This window comes from Ambystoma mexicanum, chromosome 6q (assembly GCF_040938575.1).
Source record: "Ambystoma mexicanum isolate Mex_15411 chromosome 6q, UKY_AmexF1_1, whole genome shotgun sequence".
Taxonomy (NCBI): domain Eukaryota; kingdom Metazoa; phylum Chordata; class Amphibia; order Caudata; family Ambystomatidae; genus Ambystoma; species Ambystoma mexicanum.
In genome coordinates this window covers 1,088,583,831-1,088,609,637 of record NC_090937.1, presented here as the reverse complement: position 1 = coordinate 1,088,609,637, position 25,807 = coordinate 1,088,583,831, and the positions used below count along the sequence as shown (strand labels likewise).

Sequence of the window (25,807 nt, the reverse complement as noted above, 5' to 3'; positions counted from 1 at the left end):
TGTGCTGATGTGTATGGCACTGTGGGAGGAGGCCTGCCGGATGTCAATGCCAGGCCACCCACAACAGACAACACGTGAACAATAGGACAGAATCATTGGGAGCCCTAAGAAACATTTCATATACTGTAACGTGTCATTGATGGCTTCCTCGGTCGAAGCCTCTTTACAGTTTATGAAATGTCAAGCTGCGCTTCCCTGTGGGGATAGATTCAACACGGTTTATTATTCTGAGAGAAAGCTTTACGGCTTCGTCAGTGGCTGCCGGGTATTTAATGCAACGCTTTTTCTCAGGATAAAATGTTTATCATTTAATACAAGATGTAGTGTACAACGGAGGACTCTCGCTGCACCACTGTTGCTTTACTCTGCGACAGCTCGGAGGAGCGGTGCTCAGGCTAGCAGGGCGGTGCTAAGGTTAATGCAGCCAATCAGCGACGAAAAGGTGGGCCCCGCCCCCCAGAAGAGCCGAAGACAGGGGGATATGGAAAGGTATGGGTTGCAAAATATTACATACAACCGGTCCTGGTACTACGATCCTGCTAAGAAGGCATGGATTTAGCAATATTCTGCTTTTATTTTCAGCGCTTGGACATACGATCGTAAACCATCCATTACATCCGTACTTTTGAGCCTTATGACCCGTGCCCTGCCTGCTTACGAAAAACCGAATGTAGTCTCGCGAAGCCCGAGAACTCTTTCGACCCCTCCCTCGCGCCTCCCTAGACTCCGCCCCTCTGGACAAGTCCTGCGGCCGCCTTCAAATTAGCAGCGGGGGAAACAGACAGAGTGATGCTCCTGAGGGCGCTGGCAGTCCCGTTGCAATGGATCTGGCTGCTGCTGGCCATGACTTTTATGCTGGGGTTACTGCTCCACTGTGCCGTGAGTCCCCGCGCGCTGCCTGTCCTTTTCCAGGACATTTTCCAGGACCTTATACGCTATGGGAAGGCCAGGAGCGGCCGGGATTGTCCACGCCTTTCATGGATGCAGCACTTTTTCGTTCCTAAAAGGTGAGGGCCGGTCAGGAAATACAAGCCCGTAGGGGAGGAGTTAAGGACGTTGCCAGAAGCGGGCTGTGCTGTGTCAGAATGGGGCATACAATTGTCTCGGGCTCCCACAGTTGCAAATGGCAATTCATTCCTATTGTGACAGACTGAATAGTACCCGAGGGGGAGTTTTTTTTGAAAATGTAATGCAAATTGTGCAATTTAAAGAATATGTATCCAGCAACAATGGTCAAAACGACAAGCTGCATAGTGAAGTAACTAATCAAACTAGCTATAGTCCAGCCCTGCCAGTCCTAGATTGGTGCTGTGATAGAATGTCACTTGGTGAGGGTTGGGTAGGCTGACCTTTTTTTGTTGATTTTATCAACAAAGTGATGAGGCTGGGTAATTTACAGTGCTTTGGCATGTGTTATGTTCTGGTTCTGGGGCACCGGAGCAGGACAAAGAGTTGTTGGGATCACCCGGATAAAGGGCATGCTGTGATCATGCAGCTGAGTGGACCATAGAGGGAACCCTATGGTTTCCGGATCACTGGAACGACAGTGATGCTGGGGGCACCCAGCAAACAACGTAGGACAGGGGACACCCTGTCCGCCCATATTCACATGGGCATCCTCATGGCACGGGGGCACCCAGGCCAACAAGTGACATGGCAAGAGTTGCCCAGCAGGGGCACGGACACCATCCAGCAGAGTTGCCCAGCAGGGGCTCTGCTAATCCAGTTCCCCATGAGAGATGGCGTTACCCAGCAGGGGCACCGTTTTGTGGTGTGGCCTGACATGGGAGGCCATCTGCCTACTATGCATGTCGCCTCGCTGGGAAGGATGACACAGCAGGCAGGAGTCTGTTGCTTTTCAAGACTGACAAGCGGGAGGCCGCTCATTCTTTTTATTGAATACAATCACTTGGTTGCTGCCACAAGCCCCTTGGAGATACCAAGCTCCAGGATGGGGTGACCCATTACACTCCTCCTTTTCCATAGGGAACAAACAAATGATAGACTTCACTGGACATCTAAACACATCGCAAGTCTCAACACTCAGGACAGTAGGTGCGAACACAAAACATGTACATCTACATTGTGACAGTTATACATGAGATCACATTTAACATATACCCATATTCAGGGTTGGAGGTGACCACATTATCAAGGGACCCTTTATTAACCTGGGTGAGTGAGGTCTAAGGCCACTGAACAGCAACAATGAGAGCTTCTGGCACCACATAAAGCACTTCCACACATACGGATGTTCACAACTTTACATTGCCCATTGACTGGGCCATTTTAAGCAAGTCCAGGTTTGCAGGCTCCCAGCCTTCATCAGGATGTCTATGGTGTGCATCTTCTGCACTTGTGGAGTTGTGGGAAACCAGTTCACGCCTTTGCCAGTATTAGTTCAGGAAAGTCGCACCGCAGTCAAGGGGCCGGCAAAGCCGCACCTGGGGAGGCCCAGGGGCCACGTCGGCCTAGTCCATATCCATTGGGGGCAGGGGCACCAGCGGCTGTGTACGGGCCTTTCACTTCCCACATGGGGCGGCTGGCAGGGAGGCAGTGGTGGCAGGGTGTCTGAGCCGCAGGCCTAGGAGGGCGCACAAGCACTCGTTAGAGCTGCAACCCTTCCTCTCTCGATTCTTCCCTCTTTTCTTTTCAGTCACCACCAATGGGCCCAAGCGAGTTAGGGCCAGGGCCATGCCCCCTTTTCGGGGCTGCCACGGGCCACAAGTTCCTCCTGTTTCACCCGCAAATCATCAAACTAAGATACTGTCCCTGTTGCGGCCGTCGTGGGCCCGGTGTTCCTTTGCTGCGTGCACGAGTCACTATGACTTCTGTAATTCTCACCGCCACAGCTCTGACTTTGTGGGCCATGCCCCCCCCCCTTTTTCATCCTGCGGCCGAAATAATATCGTCTTCACCGCCGGAGGGCCCGGGAACACATGGGGCGCCACCCCATTAATTGTAAGCAGCTCTGACAGGGAGCATTTCCATTGCCAGCCGTGCAGCTAGCACAGGGCCTACGGCGCTGGTTGGCCCGGCAGCATGGCAGGCCCCTCGCTGATGATGCCGCTTGTGGGGGCAGGGGTTCACCAGATCGTTCGCCTCCCCCACCTTTGGCTCACCCACGGAGTGAGTGAGCACCCCTTCTCCCCTCCCCCAGAGCACTGCAGCACAGCTGACCGCTCCGGTGTCCATAACGTGGCATGCGTTTCAGCGCATTCTTTCCTCTGGAGGATGGGAGGATCCCAGATCCACTTTTTCAGCGGCGAACACCACCTCCACATACTCACGGCTAACGCTGCTGCTCCTCATTGAGCCCGACTCAGACCCCAGCAGGGCCCAGCAAAAACAACACCGGAGAGCCAAGGCGTCGGGCCGGCTCCTCCTCCTTCCTGATGGTGGCCAACACTCCACTACACACTGCGGGACACACTCCCTCGTCGCCAATGTTATATCCTGGTTCCGGGGCACTGGAGCAGGACATAGAGTTGCCGGGATCACCCGGATAACTGGGCATGCTGCGATCACGCAGCTGAGTGGACCATAGAGGGCACTGTATGGTTTCTGGATCACTGGCACGACAGTGACGCTGGGGGCACCCAGCAAACAACGTAGGACAGGGGACACTGTTGAATAAACAGCCACTGCTCATTCAAAGTTAATGGGTTTATTGAAGTGAAAACACGACAGGCAGCAGACACAACCCTGTGGCACAGCTGATGCTCTCAAACTGCCTGCCTCAAACGAAAACACTCTAAATGGAACATACCTGACAGAATTCTTCATACAGAATAATGAGTGGGTAAAGTTCCATACTCATAACATAGCATATATAAACTTAACACACCTTCCCCCCCTTGCATGTTACACAGGACAAAGTACCAGGCACTTTACTCCAAATAAAAATCCTTATATCGATCCGGAAATTTCTTTGTTCTCCTAACTTGTCTATCAATGCTGAGATTCAGATCTTTCGAGTGTCCTTCATTTGATTTAGTTATATCTCTCATGTTGTTTTCCTCTGAATGTAATGTCCTTTGTGAATTTCCTTCATCTTATCAGTTGACTCGCCACCCTCGACAAAACCCTCCATGTTGCCTTCGTCGACTATAGAATCTAAAGTGCTTTTGACAAGCCTAGAAATAGACCAACATTCACCACCATTGAGTATAGCCACATTGCCTCGAATGGTTACTATTTTTCTCGGACTTTAAAACTTGCTTTCAGAACATTTTACACCAAAGCGAGGATTCTTTGAGAACTATGTCTCCTTCCACCAATCCCACTTCTTTAACATGAAATGTGGAGTCAAACCTTTGTTTATATACATCTTGGGCCTCACATATCAAAGTCATTATCTTCTTCCTATCTACTTTCACACATCCAGCCAATCCTAACCATCCTGGGCATACTTTGGAGGCAGGTTGTCTCCCTTTAAGTGAGACAAATGGTGAAACCTTAGTGGTGGAATGTGGTGTGATACAATAACTCCACACCATTTCCCTCAACAACCTAGACCAATCAATACCCAAATTTAGTGCCAATTGAATGCCACCTTTAATGAATCTATTGGCCCTTTCAACCATGCCATTTGCCCTAGGATGATACAGAGCAGTCCTGGAATGCTTGATCTCATAGCACTGTAAGAACTCCTTCATTCTTTGTGAACAGAACTGCACTCCGTTATCTGTTATAATTTCTGTGGGAAACCCTTCTTTGTAAAATAGCTCCTCAAAAAACATGATCAATTCGTTGGTGGTAGCCTCTCTTAATGCCTTACACTCTAACCACTTGGTGTGGTAGTCCATTAGTACCACCATGAATCTGAAACCATCCCCCAGACCTTGGATAGGGCCAATGATGTCCACTGCAAGTTTTTTCCAGGGTTCACTAGGAACTTTAACTGGACTGAGTGGAACTTCTCGGACAACTTTACTTTTATCAGCATTTCTACATTCCCTACAGTCTCTAACTTTCTTCTCAACCATGCTGTCCATCCCTGGCCACCAATATGACTGTCACACCAACCTCTTGGTACCACTTATGCCCAGATGGCCCTGATGAGCTAGGTCAACCAAGCGAGCTCTAATACTTACAGGGGGAATAATCTTGCATCCTCTTCTCAATATCTCACCATTCTCAGACAAATTTAATTCTACCCTAATTTCATAGAATCGATCAAAGTTTCTATCTAGAGACTCCTTCCTGGGCCATCCCAACCTAGTCCACTCCTTCACTCTGGAAAGACACAAATCCTTTAGATCAGCTTCACTCCACTCTCCTTTCCCCACAGCATTCTCTGTGATATTCGAGATGCACAAATCCTCCTCATTCTCTATGCTGGGAACTAGTCCCACCTGATCCAAAGGAAGCCTGGACAGACAGTCAGCAACTACATTGTCTTTGCCTGGAATGTAACTGAGTGTAAAATTGTAACCTTGCAGCCCAATCATCCATCTCGCAATCCTGGGCGAGCCTTTTGCCCAATTACAACTACCTAGTAGTTGTACCAGTGGTTTATGGTCTGATTTAATCAGGAACTCCTGCCCCCATAGAAAATACTTAAAGTGTAAAATGGCCCAATAAACGGCCAAAGCTTATTACCGAATCATTGCACTCGGCTCCCTTTAATGGTCTGGAAGCAAATGCAATCGTATGAACCTCCTTACCTGAATCTACTTGACACAATATGGCACCCAACCCAGTCAGGCTCGCATCAACTGAGAGAACTGTCTTTCTACCACTAATGAAACTGCCTAGGGAGGGTGCTTTCGATATACTCTCTTATATGGTGTTAAATGCTTCCTGACATGCTGTTGTCCAATTAAGACACCCCTTTCTTTAGCAAATTACTCAATGGTGAGGAAATGGTTGCAAACTTTTCCACAAACTTGTGGTAATATTCGGCCATGCCCATAAAGGATCTAAGTTGATCTTTGTCTGTCGGAGCAGGAACACCACAAATATTCTCTACTAGCTTAACTTTTGGAGATATTCCTTGACTTGAAACCTTATGACCTAAGTATTCAACTTCTCTAAGAGAAATGCAACACTTTTCCTTCTGCAGTGTGAGACCAGCTGACTTTAACCTTTGCAGTACATTTCTCAATATACAATCATGCTCAACCTCAGACTCAGCATACACTAGGATATCGTCTTGAAAAACTGCCACATTCTTGAGCCCCTTTAATACTTCTTCCATCACCCTTTGGAAAACTGATGCGGCAGATGCCAACCCAAAAGGCATCCGTAAGTACTTAAAGGTGCCCAGAGGTGTTACAAAAGCGGTAACATGTTGGCATTGTTCTGACAGTGGAACTTGATGGTATGCAGCAGATAAGTCAATTACTGAGAGCCAACTGGGTTCTCCCAATGTGGCTAGAGTCTCTGAGATGATGGGTAGTGGATGCCTCTCAATGAAGATGTTCTTATTCAAGTCCCTCAGATCGACACACAGCCTTAAATTTCCATTGCTTTTTGCCACTAGAACAACAGGAGAAAGCCATTCTGTCCCTTCGATGCGTTCTATCACCCCTTTCTGCATCAGATTATCAAGTTCTTCACTCAGTTGTTGTCATAGTTTGAGTGGAACTGGTCTCACCTTGTGAACAACGGGTCTGGAATTTAGTTTTAGCTTTATATCATGTTCAAAGTTGGATAACTTTCCTAGATTGGATGTGAAAACTTCCGGGAATTCCTTTTTCCACTTGTCTTCAATCTCAGCAATTGTCACTGGTTCACTGGCATTAGCTTGAATGCAGACACCAAGTTCTCTTTGCTCATCCCACCCCCATAACGATGTGCCCTTTTTCGCTACCAAGATCTTGGCCATACAAGCTCTCCCTTTGTATGCTACTCTTGATTGGAATTCTCCAACCATGGCAATAGATGACTCTCCATATCCACATGGTTTTACTCCTGTTTGGGATAATGTGCTGCATTTCTTCCCTAGAACGTTCTTGAACGTATCCAGGGATATTATTGTCCAAGGGGAGACTGAGTCTACTTTCATTTCAATGTTGCAGCCATCTATTTCGAATTGATCAATAGGACCCTTACTGTCGTCGGATACTGCATAAATGTGGAATATGTGGCGAGCACTGTTTTCCTGAATGGGAGCTTCATTAATTGTTCTGCCCGATGTATGACTATGACTAGCAGATGCAGGATCCCTTTGCTCAATAGCATTAATGGAGGATTCCCTGCACACATTTGCGAAGTGCCCTCTCTTCTTGCATTTGTAGCACTCTGCGAATCTCGCTGGGCATGTAGGACAATTTGCCATGTGTCTTGAATTGCCGAACCTTGTGCACTTCTGAATCCACCACTCCTTTTTGTTGGGTGTTTTCTTCTTTTGTTGAACAGCACACACTCCTTGTGCCAAGCCTTGTGATTGTTGCTTGTCAATTTTCATCTCTCTCATGTACTGGGACGTCTGTTCAATACTACGTGTTAATTCTACAGCTTGCTCCAGCGAGACATCCTTGGCCAGTAGTTTCTCTTGTACTCTGGAGCTATTCGTGCAACGCACTAGTTGGTCTCTAATGAGAGAATCAGTTCTCCAAACTCGCATGTGTGACTCAGTGTCCTGAGTGAAGCCACGTAGGATTCGACCGACTCCGCACTATCCTGGGTACGTTGAAAGAACTTATGCCTTTCAAATGTAATGTTCTTTTTTGGCTCAGTGTCCTGCCATTTTTTGGATGGCTATAAGGTATTCGTCGCCTTCACCAATACCTTCCTCATGGGTTTGTGTGAGGCCATCAAACACTATGCGACCCTCTGTTCCAAGATTGTGAAAAAGGAGTGCCTTTTTTCTCCCGGAGCTATACCTGTCGCCACCTATGGCCACCAGATAGTTTTCAAAGGTTTTGATCCATCTATCCCATAACAGCAGAGGGCGACCGGGTTCGGAGAGAAACGGAGCTGGCGGCGGTATTGCTGCTGCCATTTCGTCTGTTCCAGGTGAGGGGTGCAGATAGGACAGTTTGCAGGTGAGCAGAGGGCCGGGAGTATTCTGTGTGCTTGCAGAATGGATTTATCTGAAGTTTGATTAGCTGCCCTGAGGTTACTGTGAATGAATTTGTGAAATGGAATGTTCCAAGTTTCTAATATTATTATGTGTCACAGTGGCGAGTCTTGTGACATCACAATGGGCCTCTCCAGCAGTCCAGGCTTCTTCCTTAGACAGAGTATGGAGTGTTCAGGAAAGCATTCATTGTTTAGTGGTACATGGAGATTCAGGCTCAGTTCAAAATTAAACAAGAGTCTAGTACTGTATATGCACAGACTCTTGATTACTGAAATACAATGTATAAGTCCAGTCTGTGAAAGTACATCCCTGTTATGTAGTAACTTGGTGATTGCATCACCATGTAGAACCCTTGCCAGCTCGGGTTCCAGATGACGTTGTCTGTGTGGCTCGAGATTCGAGCTACAGCGAGAGAACGACATCGGAGCCGCCGTGGCTACAAGGGAACTCTCCATTATGAAATAAACCTATTGAAATATATAACTGATACCAGTCGTGATTTGTGCTGTGGAATACGTGGGACATGAACATAACAAGTGGCGACGAGGATGGGATGATCGTTCCGTGTTGGGGAGAGTTCCCATAAGAGGAAGACACTGGAACGACAGATAGGATCATCGATTGAGGAACTAAAGTGAGGTACAGTAGCTACACGTATAATTGCCGTACAGCTAACTGCGATGAATTTAGACTTCATGAAACTTAAAAAACGGATGCTGACTTGCCGCATGTTTTGAAGTGAGCGCGAGGCACCGCAGGAGACTACTGCATGATTTGAAGTGAGCGCGCGGTACCACAGTAGACAGTGGAGCGGCCATGAAGAGCAGCGTGATGACATGTGTCACGCTCTTCGAGTAAAGCACCCAAAATAACGTGCTTTGCGTGCCACCATCTTGAGAAAAAAAAAAAAAAAACACGATTGTTTACGGAACGGGTGTTTCGTACTACGAACAGCGAACATAAACATTACGAAAGGAGCGCTGTTGAAGTATTCGTCACAGTGAAACTGACAAAACTGTTACACCAGTAGCATAGTGTTACCAAACAGCAGCAACTACAGTGCAACCTGCACGAGAGGTTTATAAGCCCAGAACTGAAACAATCCAAGTAGACATAAACTGAAAACTGCAGAATTATAAGTATAACACAAGTCAGCTGAGTGAACAAAATCAACAGATGCAATAAAGAATAAAGGGAGAGCACAGACACAAGAGAGCAAGAACAAAAAAAAAAAAACATAAGAGACAATGCAGAGTATACCGGCTCCGGAAAAGTTTTTATCTCATCCAGGAAATCCTGTGTTGTCGTGGGAACAATGGTTGAATAATTTTCAAGTCTATATGAGCTGTAGGTGGTGCAAAGTTCAGTGATGACTTGAAGGAAGCTACATTGTTGAACTGCATAGGTACAGAAGCATTGAGGATTTTCAGGACATTACCTGGGGATGCTGACTCTGGTGGTAGTTCAAGTGATGCCACGACCAGTTCCAGGAAGTATGAGGTGGCATTAACTAAATTGAACAAACACTTTGGAAATAAGACTAATGTTGTTCTAGAAAGATATCGATTTTTTTTTCCAGGAAACAACTCAAAAATGAGTCGATTGATGTGTATGTGGCAGCATTGAGAGGTCTCATTGCGACATGTGATTTTTCTGGTATAGCTAATGAGTATCTAAGAGATCAGATAGTTCTGCATGTGGCTGATCCAAAGATACAGCAGAGACTGTGGCAGGCGAAAAATCCAACGTTGGAGCAAACATTGGAGATAGCAAGATCCATTGAACTGGGAGATAAATGCATGCGTGAAGTGCAAAATAAACAAGAGTCATTTGATAAGTGTACTGTTCAAACTGTGCAGTCTGAGAACTCAGAGAAAAATGAGGAGTCATTGATTGCTATGGTAAAGAAAATAGTGAGATTGGATAAGGGTACGGGCTCATGGCAAAATAGAGGTAACGTTTCAAGATATCAAGCAAACTGTGATAAGTGTGGATGGTTTAAACATGTTAATTCAGAAAAGGACTGTCCGGCTGTGGGTGCAGAATGTTTTAAGTGTGGTCAAGTGGGACACTACGGGAAGATGTGCAGAAGCATCAGAGCAAGGGGAAGGTATTTCATGCGTGGGAGTAATTATAGAGGTCAAAGATTTAACAGTAGGAAAACTACATCTGGAGTGAGAACGGTGGAAGAGAATCAGCAGCAAGACGGAGTGGTTGCAATTTCTGATGAATTTGGAGAAGCAATGCAAATTTTGGCTCTTTCGTCCAGTGGAAGAGTGGTGGGTCCGTGGGTACCAATGAAAGTGGATGGAGTGACCATACAAATTATGGTCGATACAGGATCTCCGTACACCATAATTGACAAAGATACGTTTGAGGGAATTTTGAATAAGAAGATGGAAGATCTACATATGACAAGCGTCAAGGCGACAGGGTATGGCAAATCCCCTATTGACATTGTTGGCTATGTTTGGGTACAGTTATCCTTTGAAGGGAGACATACCTATTGCAAGTTGTATGTGGCACTGAAAGGCTTTGCAATAGTTGGTTGGTGGGAACAAGCAGCACTAAGGATTAGGATTCACCCGGGAGAAATTAAGCCTATTTTGAGCGTTTTGGATAAATGCTGTGATTCCCCCGATGGTTTAGTTCAGAGATTTCCAGAGGTATTCAATGAGAAGATTGGGATCCTCAGAGGATTTAAACATCGTATTATTTTGAAAAGAGGAGCAAAACCTGTAGTGCATAAATTGAGGAACATACCATTTGGAACACGGGATTCTTTGAGGAGAGAATTAGAAAAATTGTGTTCTCAAGATATCATTGAACCGATTGAAAGCTCAGAGTGGTTGTCGCCCATCGTGATTGTAAGAAAACAAGGGGGGGACATTAGGATGTGTGTAGATTTAAGAGATTTGAACAACAATATATGGATAGATCGACATCCCCTGCCAAATATTGGAGAAATGCTCACCACTATGGAGCCAGCCAAATATTTTTCCACACTTGATTTATCATCAGCATACCATCAGGTTGAACTAGATGAGAACTCCAGACATCTCACGTCATTTATAACACCGTTAGGGGCGTTTCGTTTTAAAAGGATGCCATTTGGCCTAGCGTCGGCGGCTGCTGTTTTTCAGAGATTAATGCAACATCTATTTGAAGGTTTACCAGGAGTGTACTATTTTCAAGATGACATTTTAATATCAGCCATGACCGAAGAGGATCATGATGCTAAACTTCTTGGAGTTCTGCAAATACTACAACAGAGAGGTCTTACATTGAAGATTGAGAAATGCAAAGTAAAAAAAAATGAAGTGACTTATTTGGGACATTGTATTGATGCTGATGGGATTAAACCTAAAGAAGCTTTGGTGGATACCATACTGAGAATTCCTGAGTCGTCCAACAAAGATCAATAGAGGAGTTTGTTGGGCTTAACAGAGTATTATGCGAAGTTCATTGATCACTATACAGACAAAACGATACATATGAGGAACCTGATGAAGAAGAATGTGAAGTTTGGATGGTCTATGGAGTGTGAGAAAGAATTAGAAACAATCAAAGAACTGATTAACAGAGCACCTGCTCTGAAAATGTTTGATTTTAGTGCCAAAACTGTTATATCTGTAGACGCGAGCAATTCAGGCCTGGGAGGTGTACTTGAACAGGTTCAAAATGAGGAAATGGTTCCTATTGCCTTTGCTTCTAGGACACTTAAAGATGCTGAGAAAAATTATTCTACTATAGAAAAAGAAGCTTTGGCTATTATGTGGATTTTAGAACATTTTAAGGGGTTGATATGGGGTATTCCCATTGAAGTTAGGACTGACCATAAGCCGTTGATTCATATCCTGAATCCAAGAAACCCACATTTAACATCTCCCACGCATAAGAAGGTGGATTCTCGTCATAATGCAGTACAATTTTTTTATCAAATATACTCCAGGTAGGAGTAATGTGGTTGCAGATTGCTTGTCCCGTTTGCCATGCTCCTCAAGTGATGAAAGTAATGATAAAAATGAGGTAGAAATGGACAGTGTCATTGCACAAATACATCCTGGTTTCACTAGGGATGATTGGATGGAAGCTGTCAAGGTAGATGAGGAACAGGAACAATTGAGGTTAGCAATAGCGAGTGGCTGGAAGGAGGTTCCTGAACGGATAGTGCCATGGGAAGGTAAGAAGGAGGAAATGTCATGCAATGAGGCCTGCATATATCGGGGTGATCGCATTGTACCACCCACGAGTTTGAGAGAGAGGATCATGCAAATAGCACATGAAGGACATATAGGGAGAAATCTCACTAAAAGAAGAGTGAGAGAGTTGTATTGGTGGCCCAGGATGTGGAATGAGTTAGAAAACATGGTGAAGGAATGCTCCGCATGTGCGGTGAGTGACAAAGGAAAAGTTGTCAGAGCCACACCTTTGCAACCCATAGAAATACCAGTATCGGTATGGACAAAGTTAGCCATCGATATTTCAGGACCATTTGAAATATTGGAGCCACATAAGATTTACATCATAGTGTTGGTTGACTATACCTCTAAGTGGGTTGAATGTGGCATTGTAGAGGAGTCTATGTCGGCAATAAAAGTCAAGAGATTTCTGGAAGAAATATTTGACAGGGAAGGAGAGCCTCAGGAGTTGGTATCAGATAATGGAGCACAATTCATGGCAAATGATGTACAAGATTTTCTCAAGGAAAGAGCAATTAGACATACTTCTTTATACCACCCTATGGCTAATGGTCTGGTTGAGAGAATGAATAGATTTATCAAAGACACGATTCAATTAGCAGTTGCAAACAACATTCCCTGGAGAGAGACTCTTAAAGAAGCATTGCTCACATATAAAGTCACGCCACATTCCACAACAGAAGTAGAACCATTCACAATGATGAGGGGAAGAGTGGCTACCAACAGACTGAGACCAGCTTGGTTAACAAGAAGAAACAACAGAGTTGTGGACATGGAAGCTGTGGTGGAGAGAGTAAAAGACAAACAAGCAAAGTATAAGAAATATTATGACAGACAGAAGAGTGTGAAAGAAAATACCATAAAAGAAGGTGATTGGGTGAGAGTGAAAGAACCCAGAAAAGTCGTGAAGGGAGAATCCAAATATCGTGACCCACAGATGGTAGTGAGTTGTTCCGGGAAATCCGTAATATTAGAAGATGGAAATCGGTGGTCATGTGATGATGTGGTCAAAATCGATGGAGAGGTAAAGCGAACTCTAGACAATGTTAAAAGAGTGGTGTGGCGTGATGTCAACAAAAGTGAAGAAGAGTTGACAAACAAACACGCCAACAAGAGTGAAGAGGAGTTGACAAACAAACACGCCAATGGTACAGAAGTGAGGAAGGACTATACATGTTTGGCGAAAACCAGGAGCAGAGCACCATATTTTAAAAAAGATTTCATGTATTATTAATAACCTTTTACAAGAGGCCAGCGTGTACCCAGGAAAGCAGAGACGATGTGTATCCTTTTATCTTGAATGGTGCAGCCTGATGTTTTGAATGTTTTGTTAATAGTTTTTTTTTCTTTTCTCTTTTTTTTTTTTTTCCTTTGTTATATAAGAATGGTTAGTTACTGTGTTAATTATAAGGGGGGGAGATGTTATGTAGTAACTTGGTGATTGCATCACCATGTAGAACCCTTGCCAGCTCGGGTTCCAGATGACGTTGTCTGTGTGGCTCGAGATTCGAGCTACAGCGAGAGAACGACATCGGAGCCGCCGTGGCTACAAGGGAACTCTCCATTATGAAATAAACCTATTGAAATATATAACTGATACCAGTCGTGATTTGTGCTGTGGAATACGTGGGACATGAACATAACAATCCCTTACATACTCTGCGCACACGGATAAGATTCCCTTCCCCTTCCCCTCCCAATCTGACCTGAAGGGCTCGCAGCCCTGCGCCTGCTGCCTGTGATGCTGTCAGCTGTGCTGGGGAAAGGGCGCCGCTCAAACTCCCATCACTGGGAGGAGCGGCAAGACGGGGAGCCGTTTCTGTTTGATCAGCTGTGTGCTGTTTTCATGTTCTGGTGTCCAGGCTGCTGGGAGGGAGGCGCTGTGTCCAGGAAAGTAATGTGATGCGGTCGGAGAAGCAGTGGGTTGATCCTCGTCGCCAATGTTGAATAAACAGCCACTGCTCATTCAAAGTTAATGGGTTTATTGAAGTGAAAACACTAACGCTCACCTGACTCCCACGGAGGCGCTGGCCTGGTTCGCGCTGTTGTGACCTCTTCTAAGGTGATGCGCAGGGTTCGGAAGACGGACTGGACCAGGCCCCCAAATCTGGCTTGTCTGGCTCGCAGAAGTATCCTTCTGTAGGCGAAAATAGGGGATTAACTGTCTGCGGGGTAATGCAATCAGCCTCCCACTTTCCCCTCTCACCCTCCTCGAAACCCTTCTGTGATTCCTCGTAGCGTCTCACCTTAGGGTCTGGAAGGACGAGCTCTCCATCCTGCTTCTGATGCAGGAGCGCGTTGGTATCCAGTTACTTCACTGGATTTTCGGATTGGTGAGAACCAAACTTGCTTGACTTCCAAGTTTTTTGATAAGAGGTTCCCCTTGTGTCCATGCATTAATGTACTAATGCTAGTGTCTTTTTCCCCATAGGGGACGGGGTACGGAATGCCCGGGAACAGGCACCGACCAGAGATGAGAGGTGAAATCCTTGCAGAAATCAGGTAAGTCTTTAATGAGCGTTTTTTGGTAATGTCTTTTCATTCGCTCATTAACGCTGATGTCTCTTTTTCCCCTTAGGGGCCGGGGTCCGGAAATGCCAGGATGCGGCGCGGACCCGAATTGAAGAGGGAATGAATCAACAGGTAAGTCTTAACATGGAGATTTAGCTTTCCTTATTCCCTTCTCTCTCTCACCTTTTTGTTCTGGTCTTTTTCTCCCTAGGCGCTGGGGCGTGACTGCGAATCCGGATGATCGCTGCTGAACATGGAGGCGCCCTGTAAAGGTGAGTGGAATGCGGCGCTGCAGCGATCGACGCGATGAGCTTTTACATAAAAGTCTTCCTTTTCTGGATTGTCGGCGAGATGTCTCTGGGATGCGGATTTAGCAGGTAAGGACTTTTCCTTCTTCTGTTCTCTTCTTCTCTTCCTTTGCAGGTGATCCAGGATGCTGGCAGGCCTGGCAGAAGTCAGGATGAAGGAACCGACACGGTGAGAGTCCAGCTGCTAGAATCAGAACAACGCGAAGCACGTGTGGCTGTTCGGGTGGGGTTTAAATAGCCTTGGAAGAAGTTCCAGGTATGTATCCTTCCCCGACCACGCCCGGATGGTAAATTAGTCCCACAGGTAAAGTAGTTCCTTTCAGGCCTCAAGGAGGCTGGGATCCTGCAGCATGGTCTGCATCAGGTAAGTGCACCCAAGCACTTCCATAATGAGCCTGGCGCCAGGACTGATGTCTTTTATGAGCCTGGCGCCATAGGCGCCAGGACACTGTCCAAAGGGCCCCTATATGGGGTTCCTGGGTCCTTCCTTGGGGACTGGATGTCCGCTTTCGGGGACGCAGGGCTTGAACCGGCTCCCTGGGAGCGGGCATCATGACAAACACGACAGGCAGCAGACACAACCCTGTGGCACAGCTTATTCTCTCAAACTGCCTGCCTCAAACAAAAACACTCTAAATGGAACATACCGGACAGAATTCTTCATACAGAATAATGAGTGGGTAAAGTTCCATACTCATAACATAGCATATATAAACTTAACACACACCCTGTCCGCCCATGTTCACATGGGCATCCTCATGGCATGGGGTGACCCAGGCCAACAAGTGACACGGCCGGAGTTGCCCAGCAGGGGCCCCGGCACCATCTTCCTTTTTAAATGTATCTATACAATCTTTACTAGTCCTCATGATTTCTTTTCTTATCTATCGTCCCCCTGGCCCACTTGGCTCCTTGTGACGACATTGATGTTCTTCTTTTCCACATCTTGCCTAGTCTTACTCCTCTTGTGCTACTTCAATCTTCATTTATCTTCCACTCACTCAGCTTCTCTGTTTCTCTCCATTTTCGATTGCCACATGCTCTCACTTCTTCCTACTCCTCCTCACATCTCTGCTTCTTCACTAGATGTAATCTTTCTCTCCACTTTTACTGCTTCCTCTGTATGTGCTTTACATGTTTACTTATATGATCACAGGTTACTTTCTGTATCACTTCTGTTCTCTATTCCTCAGATCTCCTTTCCTACTCTTCCGCCAAAAAACATTTTTCCGTTGCGATCTATGCAGTTTCAACTCTCGCACTTTCACAGTACCTGTACTACTATTCTTCTCTGTGCTGATGAAGCAGCATCTGTTCTCTCATCATCTCTCTCCTCCAATCTCGACCAACTCTATTCTCTGTCTGCTTTTCAGCCCACTCATAAACTTTGCCTTTCCTTTCATCTCCGTGCTATGCAAAGTCTCCTCCGCCGCCTGGAAAGGCGTTGGCTTAAAACAAGATCTTTATCTAATCACTCTACCTATTTCTCCTATCATGCCCTCTACGGTAGCTGCCTAACTTCTGCTAAACATGCTTATTTCTCAGATCTTCATACCCAATCTACCCATACTAGATGTCTCTTTCAAACTTTAACACAGCTTCTTTTTCCTCCTTCTCCTGATTACTCTATTAATTCTATGATTAATTACTCTTAATTCTACCCTGTCTGCATCCGACTTTGCTCACATTTTCTCTTCTAAAGTTCACTCTGTCAAGATATTCAAAATGTTTTCAATCAAGTTGTAAAACTGTTTAATAAAATGTTTTAAAAAGAAAAGTGCGTCAACGACCTACGATGATTAGTCTCGTTGCCCCCCCCCCCTGCCGCCCCCATTTTGGGTCAATGAGCGCACCCTTCAATTGTATGTAAAGAAATACAGAAAGATTACCAATCTGTAGGTACTCCCCCAAGAGATTGATGGAAAGAAACATTCTCACATCCCACAACTGCCCTGCTTTCTCAAAACCACAGTTGGAATCCCAGCGATTCATATCAGATCTCGCAATGGAAGGGCCCATATGCAACTCGGATCTGTATCCTCATATGCTCCAAATTACTGTAAGTACAGGATATTCCAGAACCCTCTTAGGGATTGTATTGTGTGGGACCTTGAGAAATCGGGGAGTCCGACTCCACCCTTCTCTCTAGGGAGGTTGAGTCTATTATAGGGGATCCTAGGATGGGTCCCCTTCCACAGGAAGCACTACAAATCCCACTTGACCATTTGGAGAAAGGTGCCTGGCATCATCTGAAATGGGAATAAAAACCTGGGAATAAGGATCCTCGTGCTACAGTTCAACCTCGCCATCCAAGATAATTGAATCTTAACCCCACCTCTCTAGATTCTGGCCCAGAGGGATAGATAATACACATCGAACAACTCATTTAGATCCCTGGGTATCTGCATTCAAAAATATCTGAAACCATCTTAGTTGATCACAAATGTTAGGGTCTGAAGATATTCCATTTTGTCGCCCCTTATCGGTCCCCCTGGAATGACTACAGAATTGGTAAGATTTTTCTAAAATACAGAAAATCTACCATAGTCCTGCAAACCCTTCAGGAGGTGCGGAATAGACACCCTCGGCCTAGTCACATACAACTGGGTATCGTCCGCAAACAAGGCCAACTTTTAAGTCGGTCCCTGTCCCTGTATCCTAATACCCTGAATATTCTGGTCCCCAAGTACACTGAAAGCCCATGGTTCCATTGCTAGTGCTTAGAGAAAGGGAGAAAGCGAGCAACCTTGTCTAGTACCTCCTATATAGGGGAAAGGATTGCAACTCCATCCCATTAACGAGCACTTTGGCAGAGGGTACCGAATATAGCACCCATATGGTCAACGGATGTCCAAGGCCGGGGACATCGCCTCCAACAGTCCTGGAGTTCTGGCTGGGCTGCGTTAAAGATTTTCCCTTTGGGGAGGTATTGGCACACTGCCAGGAACTCCCTGGTGGGGAAAAGCTGTAACACAGGCCAGCAAGAACTCCAGGTTGGAGGTGATGTCCCAGGCTGTGGGCATCCCTTTACCATGTGGGTGTACCATTCCCAAGCACAACGGCAGCTCCAGGGGGCCCCAGCAGGGTCCCCTTCCCTCCCCACAGGGAAATTCTGTAACGCAGCCCAGCCAGCGCTTCAGGATGGTTGGTGGGTGATGTCCCTGGCCTTGGTGGGCTGTCTCCCATATGGGGCGCCCACCCCCAAGTGCAGCGGCTGTCCCAGGGAGCCCTGACAGGGTGCCCATTGCTTCCCTGAGGGAAATTCTGTAACGCAGCTGAGCCAGAGCTCCAGGATTTTTTGGGGGTGATGTCACTGGCCTTGGGTGACTGTCTCCCATGTGGGTCGACCGTCCCCAAGTCCAGTGGCAGTTCCGGCAGGGTCCCCATTCTTCCCCAGAGGGAAAGGCTGTAACGCAGCCCAGCCAGAGCTCCAGGCTGGGCTTGGGGATGGTTGACCCACATGGAAGACGGGTGCCCAAGGCCAGTGACCTCATCCCCGACCATCATGGAGGTCTGGCTGGGATGCGTTATAGAATGTACCTCCGGGACGGTAGGGGGACCCTGCCGGGGCTCCCTGGGACGGCCGCTGCACTTGGAGATGGTCAACCCACATGGGAGATGGGTGCTCAAGGCCAGGTATGTGATCCCCCAACCATCCTGGCATTCTGGCTGGCCTGCGTTACAGCTTCTCCCTCCGGGAAAGGACCGGGAATGTCCCGGGCCCTCCGGGAACCACCACTGGGCTTGGGGACGTTCAACCCACATGGGAGTCAGCCGCCCAAAGCCAGGGATATGACCCCCCTACTGCCCCGGAATTCTGGCTGGGTTGCGTTACAGCTTCTCCCTCTGGGAAAGGACGGGGACCGCAGCTGCCATTGGGGATGGTCAGCCCACATGGTAAACTGATGTCCAAACCCGGGGACATCACCTTCACCTGTCCTGGAGTTCTGGCTAGGCTGCGTTACAGCTTTTCCCTTCGTGGAGGTATTGGCACACTGCCGGGACTCCCTGGTGGGGAAAAGCTGTAACACAGGCCAACAAGAACTCCAGGATGGTTGGAGGTGTTGCCCAGAGCCATGAGTCTCCCATGAGTTCTGCAGACACTCGACTTATGTCACCCTCCATCGCCAGCCGGTAATTTTGGCCGTCATAAGTTCAGGGAGAATGGGAACCTCCATCAGTATCGCACGCCCTTGTCCGTCAGCCACTTGGTGAGCGGGCCGTACATTCTTCTCCTTGTGAGGGTTTGAGAGCCGAAACATCCTGGAAAATGGTAATCTGAGCTTCACCGTACTTAGTTGGGCCCGCCTTCCTGGCCCGCTCTCGAATCTTCATCCTCTGTTCATAATAATGGAAGCGCGCCAGCAAGCACTGACCGGGGCCCCCTGGAACCACCCCCTGCTCAATGAGCATGATCAATGGTAGGTTCATCCGTAGGGTTGTCTCTGAAAAGCGTGCAGAACACCACCCTGATGGCTCTTTTGCTGTTGCCCTCAGTTTCCCCCTCTCTTTCTGGGAAGCCAAAGAAACATAGGTTGTTATGGCGTTCCCTCTTCTCTATGTTGTCCATTTTGAGGGTGGTCTCTGCTTCCCTCCTCTCTAGGTCTGCCAGCCTCGCCCACGTCTCGAGCTCCAGCGTGTCCACTGAGGTCTGATTGGCCTCCAGCCCTTGGATCTTATCTTCCACCGAGAGGAGTTTCTATTCCATTTTGTCCAACGTTTTGGTCAAGGGCTGATCTGATTTCCTTCATTTGGGCTGCCATGTCGGACTTTGTGCGTCCCTGGTCACCCTCCATGTTAGCCCACGGGGGGCTGGTCGGGACGGCCCACTTCCGCTCCCTGCCCGCAAACTGGGACCTCTGCAAGGAAACTCTCCAGCTGATGGGCCGGGGGGTGGCAGGACCCTGGTGGCCAAAGCTTTAAGCCATGTGGAGAAGGCCTGAGAAAAAGGCCTTCCCCTCTCTCTGCAGCTCCGCTGCGATTGCCAGATCAGCTGCTACCAGGAACAGCTGTTGGAAACAAGGAAGCGCTGCCGGAGGACTCCAGCGTGCCCCCAGCATCCAGTCAGCCCATGGATGCACACACGTTCTCACCCGCAATCAAAATGGCAGACCGCATTGCCATGGAGACCCACAACAAAATGATCTGCCCCAGAAGCTTTGCTGCTGCCGGCCCGTGTCCGGATTGGGTGGCGCCCCCCCTGCCAGCACCTCCCCTCCTGTCTTAAAGGGAGTGAGAGAGCGCCGGCAGGCAAAGCCGTGCGGAGAAGGCCTGAGGAAAAGGCCTTCTCTCTCTGCTTTTGTAACAAAAGGGACAGCCGAAGGTCGGGCAGGACGAAAAGGCTGGGCTGATACTTTGTACAGGGGGGTAGTCCTGTCCTCAAACGTATACACTACAATGAATTATTGCAGTGATAATTCAAACAGACCTCCATATGCATTATTGGAAGAAGGTTCTGATCCAGATACTGGAGAAACACTACAGTGTCCTTTTATTAATTAGACCTCTCCGCACCTGACTACCTATCGCAAAGGATCCACCTCTCTACGTCCACAAGGCCAACAAGAACACCCTACGCTAATATGCTCTGCGTGCCCATGCTAAAGAGAGCAAGAGCAGGTGGCGCCAGCTTCCCCTACCTTGCTCCCTCACACTGGAATGCCCTACCCCCTACCATTCGGGGCGAGGCATCCCTCATGACTTTCCGAAAATCCATGAAAACGGCTCTTTGCCTGATACACACCATAATCACTTGATCAGCCGGATAAATTCAAATGTACTTATAAATGTATCAATGTACAAACGCATTTTCCAGCTGTACCTACCCTGTAACTAGGCTCCCCGCAAGTAACAGCGCCTCGATGCCCATGGGCTGCTGTGCGCTATACAAATGTAATAAATAAAAAAATATATACATTTGCGGGTCCACGCTTTTCTCCCTCTAGGCTGTTGCACTGGTGCGTCCGGTCCGGTCTCCCCCCTCTTCCAAGCGGGCTCTGGCTGCCCTGATGTCGACCTCTCGCCCCTTCTTATTTGCCACCGTCGTCTTGGGGCGGGGGGAGGGGATTCCCAAGTCAGGGGCGATTCCCCTGTGTCACCTGCCGGCCCACTTCCCATGTTCGGTGGGGGAGGCCCCTCTGCCTCTTCTCTGTGGCAGGGCCAGCCGATTTATTTATTATTTTATTTATTTTTATTTTATTGTGGGTCCCTCCCACGTCAATGTAGTGTGGCCCTGCGTGCTCCTAGGGCTGGAACTCGAGACGCTGGATGGGGGTACAGTCCATCACATAGGTCCTCCCCTGGGCCTCACCTCCTATGGGCCAGAGTTGTCCCCTGCTCCTCCTCACTGGCACCCAGGGGGCCAGTTGCACTGTACTCATGTCTGGCTCCTGCCTCCAGCCCTCTCTTCAGGCCAGTGCGGTGTCCCCTCCAGTGCCCCAGGGCCACAAGACATAAGGGAACTCCAGGGGCCACAATGAAAAACCTCTCATTCTTTGGGGGCGCTGTAATCACTCACCCCTGGGCCGGCGTTTCTCCCCACTCCATGGGACCTCTCTGTAAGGAGCCTCCCAGCCCATCACACAAGGGACACCAAAGGCTGCAGGGCCGGCTCCGCCACCGGGGCAGCTTTATCCCTGGCACTCCAGTGCCTTTGATGCAGCTCCAGTTCCTTTGATGCGGCTAAGCGACTTTCTTGGCTGCGCTCCTCTGCTGCTGCAGTTATTGTATTGGAGCTTTACTCCATGCGCCCCCTGGTGGCCTTCCCTTGTATGTGTGAAATCCTGTTCTTATAAATTCTATTTTCTTAAACATGTCCCCCTTTGGTTGATTCTTGAACTAAGAATGATCTCCTCATGAGCGGATAGTGCTTGTATTCTGCATTTGGAAGCATCCATTAAAATGGTCTGGGGGAACAATGGCATACGTGGTAGTATTAACAAAAATGGATGCCACCTTTTGTAGTCCGCTTCTTGCAGCACCCTAGGATGAGTTGAACACAGTAAAACGCAACCAATATAATCACCAGTATAGGAAAGGGAGCTTTAAGAAGGCCAGAGGCCCACAAGTTTAACACAGAAAACCAACTTGGGAACCAGTCTGTTGGGGTTATGCCACCCTCCACTTTCATAGTTGCTTGTAAACCGTGCAAAGAGTCTATAGCCTGGGAAAGACTCCCATTGTTATCATAATTTGCAGGAATTAAGTGCAACGGGAAGTTCCCAATTTTGCATAAACTCCCCTGTCAATGACTGTCAACAAGTTCCACACATCTATTCTAAGTGAAGACCGCAGGTGAGCATTATGCTTCTCTTTCTTCACTAGAGAAAGCTCAGCAGCAAGATTTAGGCCTAACACATCATCCTTTAAGCCTGCATGACTGCTGAAATCTAAACTTCATTTCCCAACAGTCTGCCAGCCCTCGACTGCATTCACATTGTAGCTGAATAGAATGTGGAATGTAGGCAAGGGAGCCTGGAGAATGGAATATGGAAGGTAGGGCTGTGGACAGCTGTAAGGCAGTTAATATGAGACATTAAAAGAAGTAAGACCTAATCCATGTCTCAGCTTCATCATTAATGTTATGGAAGATATGCATGAAATCAGAATCACAACAATTGGCAACGAGGAGAGGACCGACCCATGCATCTGATAAAAAAAATAAAAGAAAATATGGCTCAAAGAGCTGGACAATAAGGAACTAATCAGCCTATGGCGGTGGCTGAAAGGACACTGATGAGCCCATGGAGATGGCTGGAAACAAAAAGGAAAAAAGGTTGCCCAAGGAAGGGCCAAAGAAGAAAAAGAAGGTTGCCCAAGGAAGGGCCAAAGGAAAAAATGTTGCCAAAGGAAAACATTTTGCCAAAGGAAAAGAAAGATTGCCCAAGGAGGGGGGCAAAAGAAATATTGCCCAAGGAAGAGGCCAAAGTGACCTGGGGAGGAGGTTGCACAAATATATATATATATATATATATATATATATATACACAAGCAAACAAAACAAATAAATAAAGAAAAACAACAAGGAACAAGCAAAATAAAGTTAACATGCCAAAGTTGGAAGTGACATCAGTTGGGAAAAGAAAACTGCAGCAGTCATGGAGAAACTAAGATGCGCTGCGCATTTAAGCCCATAAAACGAAGGAGAAATGCACATCATGCTGCAATGTATTAAACTGGCTTTTATGACTTTATGCCAATGCAGCGTGTGTATGGTTGTGATTAATAGTAAGCTGGTGTGTGGCCATTGAAACCTGCAATTTATTAAGTAACACAGTGTATGGTGCTGTATATTCATAAATGGAAAGAGCCGCTCCACCAGGAAAGTATTTTTTTAAAATGAAAATTGAATGTAAACAAACCTAACTGAGCGCGAGAGGCAAGATTGCAGGACGAGTGTTTTGTTTTGCTTTAAAAGATAATGGTCGTAAGGAAGCATGGCCACATTGAGTGAAGTCATAAAGGTTACCATGGCAACCCAGCAAGTGCAAATACAAGCAATTTCCTAACCGTATTATGAAATGAGGTGAATGAAGTTAGAAACAAAATGCTATTGTAATCTGGAGTATACGGGCCAAACAGTCAAATATTACAATATTGTGATTAAAGGAAACTGTAACGTTGCATTTACTAACAGTGTTCCTGCCGACTTGAACAGGTTAACATGAAGAAAGAGAAATAATGTTGGAATACATGAGAGTCCACTGCACTTGATCATCTGGCAAATAAACAAAACGTTGAAAACTTGCCACCGTGTTTTGAACAGTAACATGTTTTTTTTTTTTTTGTTGTTTACATTAATGCCAATACACCATTTTGAGTTGTGTTGCCTAACTAAAAATTACAACTTTGTCTCAAACCCTGCCATTGGGTGTAATCGGCATCGGGACTACCTGCTAAATGAGAGAGGGTACAAATTGAAAACATAAGATTGCTGCAATGTGAAGATGCGGCACAGCTAGTGAACTGTTATGGACCCTGTACCGTAAAGGTTGTGCGTGCTTGGTGTTGGCGTGTTCAATCTATTAATACAGTAATCTGAAAAGAAAACATAGCAAAGTAAAAGGCAAAAGGTCACCTGATTCAAAATACAAATGAAAACGAATGTCATGATGCCTACCTCCAAGGAGCCAGGTCCGACCCAGCAACCCCAGAGGCAGGCATCATTCCCCCCATGGAAGTGCCAGCGGGCCCAAGCTGGTGCCCTTTGGACACAGTCCTGGCGCCTTAGGCGCCAGGCTCATGTTGGACCCCTGTCCTGGCGCCTTAGGCGCCAGGCTCATAAAGCTAGACATGTGTTCAAGTGTTTTAATGTGCACTTACCTGATGCAGACCATGCTGCTACATCCAGGCCCTCTTGAGGCCTGAATGGAACTACTTTACCTGTGGGACTATTTTCCACCTGGGTGTGGTCGGGGAAGGATACATACCTGATCGGTGGAAGGATACATGCCTGGAACTTCTTCCAGAGCTATTTAAACCACGCCCGATCAGCAACTCACGCTTCGCGTTCTGCTCCTCGCAGCTGGACGCTCACCATGTCAGCTCCTGCATCTGGACTTCAACCACGCCTGTCAGCATCCTGGGTCGCCTGCAAAGGGAGATAAGAGAGAATTGGAGAGAAAGAAGACCTTACCTGCTAAAGCTGCATCACGGAGATATCACACCGACGATCCTGAAAGGGAAGACATCATTTTAAAAGCATTTCGCTTCGATCGCTGCAGCGCTGCATTTCACTCACCTTTCCTGGGCGCCTCCATCTTCAGCAGCGATCATCTGGATCCGCACCCACTTCCCAGAGCCTAAAGAGAAAAGACAAGAAAACAAGGTGAGAGAAGGAAGGGAAATAGGAAAAGCTCCGTTTTCTTCTAAGACTTACCTGTTTGGTCATTCCCATTTCATTTCGGGTCCTGCCGCTTCCTTGCATTCCGGCCCCGGCCCCTATGGGGAAAAAAGACAAAGACATTGAATGAGCGAATGCAAAGACATTACCTGAACGCTCATCCAGAACTTACACTTCGGGTCGGCGCCATATCTCCGGCATTCCGAACCCCGGCCCCTAAGGGGAAAAAGACATAAGCATTAGCGCTTGCTGCAATAAGACAATGAACAATATTATTAAGCTTGAACTTTTGAACTTGCAACAGAGCTCTTACAGCGCCTCACCTGAATAGTCAAGCTTATTTTGAACTTCCATCAAACCTCAATCCAGTGAAGTAACTGGGTTTCAACGTGCCCCTGCATCAGAAGCAGGATGGAGAACTCATCCTTCCAGACCCTAAGGTGAGACTTCACGGGGAATCGTGGAAGGCTATCGTGGAGGGTTGGAAGGGAGTGGGAGGCTTGAGCATTATTCCGTCAGTAGGTAATACTCCCTTTTCACGCACAGGGGAATATTCCTACGAGCCAGAAAAGCCTGAGTAGAGGGGCCCTTCCTGTCCATCATCAGAGTCCTGCGCTTAAGTATCAGCACTCGAAGCCAGACCTGCGCCTCCGTGGGAATCAGGTGAGCGTGACAACGAAATGAAAGCGAATTCAATGGAAATAATACAAAATAAAGACAATAGTGGAGAATGAATTTAGAGGAAATAAATGACAAGGGAAATGAAAGGTTGGCGTAGCAATGCAGTGAGATAGATGATGTAATAATGCACACCACATCAGAGCAGGAAAGAGGGAGGTACGAAAGAGGATAAAAGAGTGGCACTTGCTCCTGAACAATAAAGAAGTCAATATAGCAGCACTGTTTCAATGCA

At 47.1% G+C, this 25,807-nt stretch overlaps 1 protein-coding gene across 2 annotated transcripts in view; it reads left to right on the top strand.

The window, feature by feature from the left end:
* Positions 1-695: 695 nt before the first annotated feature.
* The window catches only part of SRD5A3 (steroid 5 alpha-reductase 3), a 282,227-nt gene continuing 257,115 nt past the window's right edge, over positions 696-25,807 (top strand). Inside the window, exon 1 of one of the 2 annotated variants that reach the window (XM_069631643.1) lies at positions 696-1,007. In XM_069631643.1, coding sequence (XP_069487744.1) covers positions 790-1,007 — 218 coding nt within the window. In that variant the 5' untranslated portion in view covers positions 696-789. The remainder of the gene's footprint in view (positions 1,008-25,807) is intronic. The other variant, XM_069631644.1, reaches the window with a different exon arrangement.